This window comes from Pteropus alecto, unplaced genomic scaffold (assembly GCF_000325575.1).
Source record: "Pteropus alecto unplaced genomic scaffold, ASM32557v1 scaffold388, whole genome shotgun sequence".
Lineage (NCBI taxonomy): Eukaryota > Metazoa > Chordata > Mammalia > Chiroptera > Pteropodidae > Pteropus > Pteropus alecto.
The window spans coordinates 146,615-153,624 of record NW_006441398.1 but is presented as its reverse complement, the minus strand read 5'-3'; the positions used below and the strand labels follow the sequence as shown (position 1 = coordinate 153,624).

At 55.1% G+C, this 7,010-nt stretch overlaps 1 protein-coding gene across 1 annotated transcript; it reads left to right on the top strand.

The window, feature by feature from the left end:
• The first annotated feature begins 6 nt into the window (after positions 1-6).
• Positions 7-6,979, top strand: FBXW9 (F-box and WD repeat domain containing 9). The gene is made up of 10 exons (XM_006918727.3): positions 7-2,240; positions 3,426-3,565; positions 3,646-3,771; positions 4,670-4,782; positions 4,868-4,959; positions 5,811-5,959; positions 6,042-6,155; positions 6,285-6,374; positions 6,459-6,524; positions 6,607-6,979. The coding sequence occupies exons 1-10, from the start codon at positions 1,832-1,834 to the stop codon at positions 6,679-6,681; spliced, it is 1,374 nt and encodes a 457-aa protein (XP_006918789.1). The 5' UTR covers positions 7-1,831; the 3' UTR covers positions 6,682-6,979.
• The last annotated feature ends 31 nt before the right edge of the window (positions 6,980-7,010 follow it).

Below are 7,010 nucleotides of genomic sequence, written 5' to 3'. Positions count from 1 at the left end.
AAAAAAAAAAATTTTTAAATATCATTTAATTTTCTGGTAATTTCAGTTCTTTAGAGCATCCTCTGCTGGGTCTTGGGGTGTGTGGATGGACTGGCTATCTGATGGGATTGGAAACCCCTTCTCCACCTAGGATTGGGGGCTCCAACCACCTTCAGGGAAGGGGGAGCCTGGTTCGTTGTCTTTTTTTTTTTTTTTAAAGAAAACTATTTAATTTTTTAATTTATTTTTGGTTGATTTTTGCACAACGAAGTTGCAGCTTCTCAACTTTCTCCCCTGCCCAGGGCTGCGGACCCTGACTGGCCTTGATCCGCAGTCCCGTTCGTTCCTGTCCTCTTCCCCCTCACCCTCTTCCTCCTGCGGGCTCTAGGGTCTGTCCATTTGTTACCGTGCTGTGCTGGGGGTTGGCGCCGAAATGGCGTGAGATTCCACTTGTGTAGAACTTTGTTGAGTAAAGATCAGTTTCTTGTGAAACCCTTGGTCTCCAGCTGGCCTCCTGTGTCTTTGGCTTTGGCAGTAGAGATGTCGAGGGGGCCTGGGAAGCTTTAGAAATGGGGATGCACAGGATTCGGGTCAGGAAATAATTGGGAGAGTGGGGAAAGAAGTTAGCTCTAACCAGGGTATATTTTTCGGGAGCCCAGGCCTCTGTTTTCTTTCCTGTAAAATGAGGTGAATGTGAAAGATGATTAAATGTGATAACACACATGGAATGCATTCTCTTGGACGTAATTACAGATCACTAAACGTCCTGAGCTCACTGAAGGCGAGCCATTAGTGTTGCAGCCCCGTTTCATGATCCCCATCTGCCTTAGACTAAACTGAGTGGCGAGGGGCAAGGCCTTGCAGCACTCTCATCTTTGGCTGACTTCACAACTCTGGATCATTGTGTATCTTAGATACTTTGTAAGAAGGCTCAGCCCAGCTCAGGCCTGTGGGAGATACGTAAATATCAGCAACAGTTACTGAGGCAAATAAATTGCTCAGCTCTGGGGATGCACAAGTCTCAGAATAAAATCTTGTGGCAGCTTAGGGCCCAAGGATCACCTGCATCACCCTGGGAAAACAAAAAAATGCTGACACGTCCAAAATTCATTCAACAAGTGTGTACATTTTAGTGAGGGAATAGAAGATAAAACAGCAAAACCGTGGTAATGTTCCATAGAGAAAAATACAGTGAGAAGGGGAATGAGAACATTGGGGAAGATGGTTACAGTCTTACAGTAGGGTACTAGGGAAGATGATGTTTGAGCAAAGAGTCATGTGGATATGAGAAGGGGTCAAGGCAGAGGGAACAAGTGCTGCTTGCCTGGCTGAAGAGGCTTTCAGGAAGTTAAGAGACTTTTTCATCAGTATAATTTAAGGTAATTCAGAGTAACTGTTCCACTTAGGCCTCTAGTGTAACTGCATATTTCTGGCTCTAGAAGGAGAGACAATTCGAATCACTAGTACGACCCAGCCTGCGAACTCGGAAAAGCAGCTTTGCATTTCTAAGTTCGGTGTCACATGTGAAAGGTGGTGTCACCTGTGAAAGGTGCCTTCGACAGGGACGCAGTTTTCAAACCAGAGTCCGTTGGTCTTCTGCATCGGCACCACCAGAGATGTTTATTTTAAAAACGCAGGAGCCAGGAATCTGCTTTTTCCAGCTCTAGGCCTATGCAGCTCCAGAACGAGACCACTGGAGCAGGACGGCTGTCAGTAACCGGCCAGCTTCCTCACTTCCGGCCGGCGCCTACTGTCATCAGGCCGCGCCGGAAGCGCCCTCGCGCTGCCTAGGAGACAGGACGCGGGGGCCCGCGGCTGACAGGGCAGGGCCGGCCGCGCCCACTCGGTCGCCATGGAGCTGCCCCCAGGGCCGCGCGACGATCCCTGTGCCTGGGACGATGACTCCGACCCAGAGCCGGACCCCGACCCCGACGCGCAGGCCGAGGCTTATGTGTCTCGCGTGCTCAGTCCGCCGAAATTCGGGGTGGCGCCCCCTCGCACCCCTTCGCTGTCCGCTCCTGCTTCATCCCCTGGAACCCTGGAGCCGCGGGCCGCGTCCAAGGGCCTGGCCATGGGGCCCCCGGGCCTGCTGAGTCTTCCCCCGGAGCTACTGCTTGAGATCTGTGCCTACCTGGACGCCTGCTTCGTGCTCCACGTCCTGCCGTGCGTGTGCCACGCGCTGCGCGACCTCGTGCGTGACCATGTCACCTGGAGGCTACGCGCACAGCGTCGCGTACGCGCACCCTATCCAGTGGTGGAAGGTGCGCGTGCTGGGGGACCAGGGTAGCCCGCCCAGGTCAGGCTTAAGGTCGGGGAGTGGGTACCTGGGGTGCTATGAGCACAGCTCGTGGAGCAGACTTCCTGGCGCGGTTGGGAGCCGAGGTACCCGAGGTAGTTACTGTTGGTGCCAAAGTCCTTGACTTCTGAGTGGACAATGAGGGAGATACTTAGGGTCCTAAGGCTGTAGAAACCTTCCCGAGAGGGCTCCTCAGCTCAGGATCCAGTGATGTTCAGGCTTGGGGTCTGGTGGAACCAAGGCCCTGACCCTTGGCTGGGGGTTTACACAGAGAGTTGAGGTCTCAGGCTGTTGGAGTCTTCTTGGGGCTCAGGGTAAGCCCAAGAATCTTCAGGTCCTGGGTGTAGATGCTGAGGCAGCAATTGGTGATCCCAAAGCCCCTCACCTCTGGAGTCCTGACCTAGGTGGGGGTGAAGCAGGGACTCAGGTTCAGAGCCTGCAACCCTTGAACCTAACATAGAGCTTAGAGGTTGTACCAGCAATCACAGATCCTCAAGCTCAGAGTCTAGCCTGGGATCTTAAGCAAGGGCTGGTTATCATTCTCCCTGTCCCCAAGGCCATTGGTCCCTGGGGGATAAGATAGCTCGATGACTTTAAAGTGATAGGACTCTCCTGAATAGCTTGATAAACATAGATGCTTGGGCCCCATCCATACCACTGAACCTCTGCAAACCTAGGCCTTAGGTTCTGCATCTGGACAAGGCTCTCAGGTTTACAGATACTGGTTTGAGAAATACTTCCCTGGGTCTGGTTCAGATGACTGAGGGAGGAAGTCCTCGCTCTTGGGCCCAGCCTGAGGGTTGGGGGACTGGGGTCAGACCTCAGCCAGGGGTGAGGAAGGAGCTTAATGTCCTGAGGCCGCTATCACCCAGATTTGGGTTGGGGGATGGGGCCTGGGAAGGTGGTCCTGAGGCTCTAGTTTCCCAACTTCTGGAAACTGTGGTGAGGAGTACTCCTAGACCTACTTGAAAGGTGAGTGGGCTGGTGGTTCCAAAGCTAGAACCTGGGCCTCCTTGGAGGTGGGGTGAGGGATCCAGGTGGGGGTCTCTCTAAGTCTGGTGCTGGCTGGGCTTCCTCGAAGCCAATGGTGGGCTTAGTGTGGGTAGTAGAGTTCCTGCCCACCGGAGACCCTGCTCGTGGTATCCCACAGAGGAAGACTTTGATTGGCCGGCAGCCTGCATTGAGCTGGAGCAGCATCTGTCACGCTGGGCAGAGGATGGGCGCTGGGCTGAGTACTTCTGCCTGGCTGATGGGCACTTTGCTTCCATCGATTCAGTGCTGCTGCTCCAGGTGAGATGGAGTTCAGGGACTGGGGCCAGGCAGGGGTGGGCCACGGTGACCGTGAAAACATCACCTCCCTCCCCTCCTAGGGTGGGACCCTCTGTCTGTCGGGCTCCCGAGATCGCAATGTCAACTTGTGGGACCTGCGGCAGCTGGGGGTAGAGCCCAGCCAGGTTCTGGTCAAGGCGCTGGGCACCCAGAACAGCACCCACAAGGTGAGGGGGTGGGAGGCATGGGGCCTGGGTAGGGTGTCATGACTAAGGAAGTGAGTTTTGGCCCTGGACTTCATAGATTGAAATTTTTCTCTGCTATTATTAGTGTGATTTGGGGTGAGATGTATGACTTCTCTAGGTCTGTTTCTACTTCTGTCCAGGGGTCAATTAGGATAAGGATGAATGAAATGAACAGGCATTAAGAACTTCATTCAGAGTCTTTGTGCTCTCAGTTTCCTTATTTGTAGAATGAGACACCTTATAGCAGCGACGCCCAACCTTTCTGGCACCAGGGACTGGTTTTCCTAGGAGAACAATGCCTGATGATCTGAGGTGGAGCTGAAGCGGTGATGCTAGTGCTGGGGAGCGGCTGCAAATGCAGATGAAGCTTCGCTCGCTCACCCACTGCTCATCTCCTATGTGGCCCGATCCTAACAGGCCATGGACCAGTACCGGTCTGTGACCCAGGGGCTGGGGACCCCTGCCTTACAGTACTCTCCTTATAGGGTTTGGTGAGGAATAAGTCAGTCATCAGCCAGCATTCTGTGCATATTAGCTCCTGAGACAGGGACTGTGTTTTAATGCTCATTTTCCCAATGAGGAAATAGAAGGAGGGGACCTGATTCGCCCAGGTTGTGGAGTGGAGGTCCCATTCTTAATCATGTTGTCATGTAGCCTCAAATCACCAGTGGTGCTGAGTCTCTGCAGCACTTGATTGAGGAATATTATTGGGTGAGAGATGGGCATGTCCCAGGCCCTGCAGTCAGACCCACAGACTGAAGCTCTAATCTCTACGTGGTGCTGACTTGCTCTGGGTTCTTGGGTCAGTTGTCTCCCTCTTCTGACCTTCGATTTTGTTATCTGTGAAATGGGGACTGTCACATGGGTCCTTGTCCTGCAGGGTTGGGTGTGGTCCCTGGCGGCGCTGGACCACCGAGTGTGCTCTGGTTCCTGGGACAGCACGGTGAAGCTCTGGGACATGGCAGCTGATGGGCAACAGTTTGGCGAGATAAAGTGTGAGGGGTCCTGGGGAGGGGGATTGGGGGAAGCCAGGGCTCTACCTGGTCACAGCTCAGCTCCATGCTCTATGTGTCCTCAGGAGCAAGGCAGCTGTGCTGTGCCTGTCCTACCGGCCTGACATCCTGGTGACTGGCACCTATGACAAGAAAGTGACAGTCTACGACCCCAGAGGTGGGCCAGGGGCCCAAATTGGGGAGAGCAAGGCTGCTTGGGGGCTCCAGGGCCATGCTGGGGAAGGAGACACTCAGGCCTCAGACTTCACAGCTTGGCTGAGGAGACAGTCACATAAATAGTCAGTACTAAGCACTCATAGTGACCTGTGCTGTGCTGGGTGCAACAAAAGCCACTTTTGATGGGGAAGGGGATGGAAGAAGCCCTGCCTCCACCTGGGGCGCAATGAGAGACAGAGGATGCCCAGAGGAGGGCCCTCTGAGCTGGAATCTCGTGGGAGGCAGACAGTCCTTGAGAATCCTGGCTCCCTCACTCTCTAGATCACACCAGTCAAGCTTAAACTTCAGTTTCCCCGTCTGTAAAATCCAGATAACAACAACTTCATCCCCATAAGATTGATGGGAGGAGATGATAAGGACACCAGTGGATTAAATATTAGTTTACATAAAACACCTAGAACAAATACTGCCCAGCACATAAGCCTTTTCTGTTTATTCACTCTTATTTTGTTTAAATGAAGGGCCAACATGCCTTATCCAGGCAGAGCTGAGTGGGGGTAGGGATGGAAGCATGTCTGCTGGCATTGGCTGGCATTTTATGCTGATACTTGCTGAGAGCAGATGGGACAAGAGGAGGGAGATGAAACAGGAGATGGGGGTGCACAGGCCTGGGGGTCCTTGGAGGCCCAGATCCAGCTGGGGTAGGAAAGGAGAGACAGGGTCTCCTGTAGGATGGGGGTGGGGAGGGAAGCCAACCAAGGGTTTTGCAATGGAGGATGGAGGCCTGGGATCTATGGGTGGGCTGGTGGGGCCTCTAATGTCCCCCTCCTTCCTGGCCCATCACTCATGAAGTCGGCCCAGCCCTGTTGAAAAGCCGGCGGCTGCACTCAAGCGCGGTGCTGGCATTGCTGGCGGATGACCAGCATATCATCTCGGGCAGTGAGGACCATACGCTCGTAGTGTTCGACCGCCGGGCCAACAGCGTACTGCAGCGGCTGCAGGTGGGCCCTCCCCAGGGGCTGAAGGGGCCAGGGCTGTGGCATGGCCCAGCCCGAGCTGCTCTGTCCTTTGTCCCTCCCACAGCTGGACTCCTACCTGCTCTGCATGTCCTACCAAGAGCCCCAGCTCTGGGCTGGTGACAACCAGGGCCTGCTGCACGTCTTTGCCAACCGGAAAGGCTGCTTCCAGCTTGTTCGGGTCTGCCAGGGCCCTTGCCCCTGTCCTGCCCTCTCCGGGCCTCCTCCCTACCCCTTGACCCCCAGTGGTGGTGGGCGGCTGGCCTTGGCAGAGCCTTGTCTGAGTATCCTCCCTCCCTCCCTCCTGCAGACCTTTGATGTGGGCCACACGTCTCAGATCACAGGGATCAAACACTCGCTGGGGGCCTTGTACACCACGTCCACTGATAAGACCATTCGGGTGAGGCCCCAGGAAAGGCCTCCCTACCTTACCCTCACTGGCCAGGAGCACACCTCTTGACCTTTACCTGTTGCCCCTCACCAGGTACACGTGCCCACAGACCCACCAAGGACCATCTGCACTCGAAGCCACCACAACGTGCTGAATGGGGTAAGGCCTTGCCCTATGTGCCTTGTCCCACATGCCCTACAGGCTGCTTAGAGTACCCCTGAGTTCTCATGTCCCTGCCCAGATCTGTGCTGAGGGCAACCTGGTAGTGGCCGCCTCTGGGGGCCTGTCGCTGGAAGTCTGGAGGCTGCAGGCCTGAGCAGGCGGATGTGGACATGGATGTGGAACTGCTGGCCGGCAGGCTGGGCCTCTCAATCTTCTCGGGGGACCCTCCCCATCGCTGGTGCTGCCTCGGCTCTGCCCCACAGGCCTGGGGCACAAAAAGTCCTGGCCAGGTTCTGGTGGGGTCCCTGGGCTGGGCTCCATGCCAAGGAAGGCGTGGCTGGTATTCCTGCTTACCCAGGGGGCTGCTCCCCACCCTTGGGCCCTGTTTTCATTAAGATTTGGACCCTTGCTCTCCCTTGAGAGTGAAGGGGAAATAAACCCGATGTACTGGTGCTGTAGGCTGGAGTGGTGCCTGCTTGGGGC

Bases quoted from the DNA above. Each gene is read 5' to 3' on its own strand.
- FBXW9 (XM_006918727.3), top strand. From the start codon at position 1,832: ATGGAGCTGCCCCCAGGGCCGCGCGACGATCCCTGTGCCTGGGACGAT. The intron at 2,241-3,425 runs GTGCGCGTGCTG...GGTATCCCACAG, and splicing joins ACCCTATCCAGTGGTGGAAG to AGGAAGACTTTGATTGGCCG. The intron at 3,772-4,669 runs GTGAGGGGGTGG...CTTGTCCTGCAG, and splicing joins CCCAGAACAGCACCCACAAG to GGTTGGGTGTGGTCCCTGGC.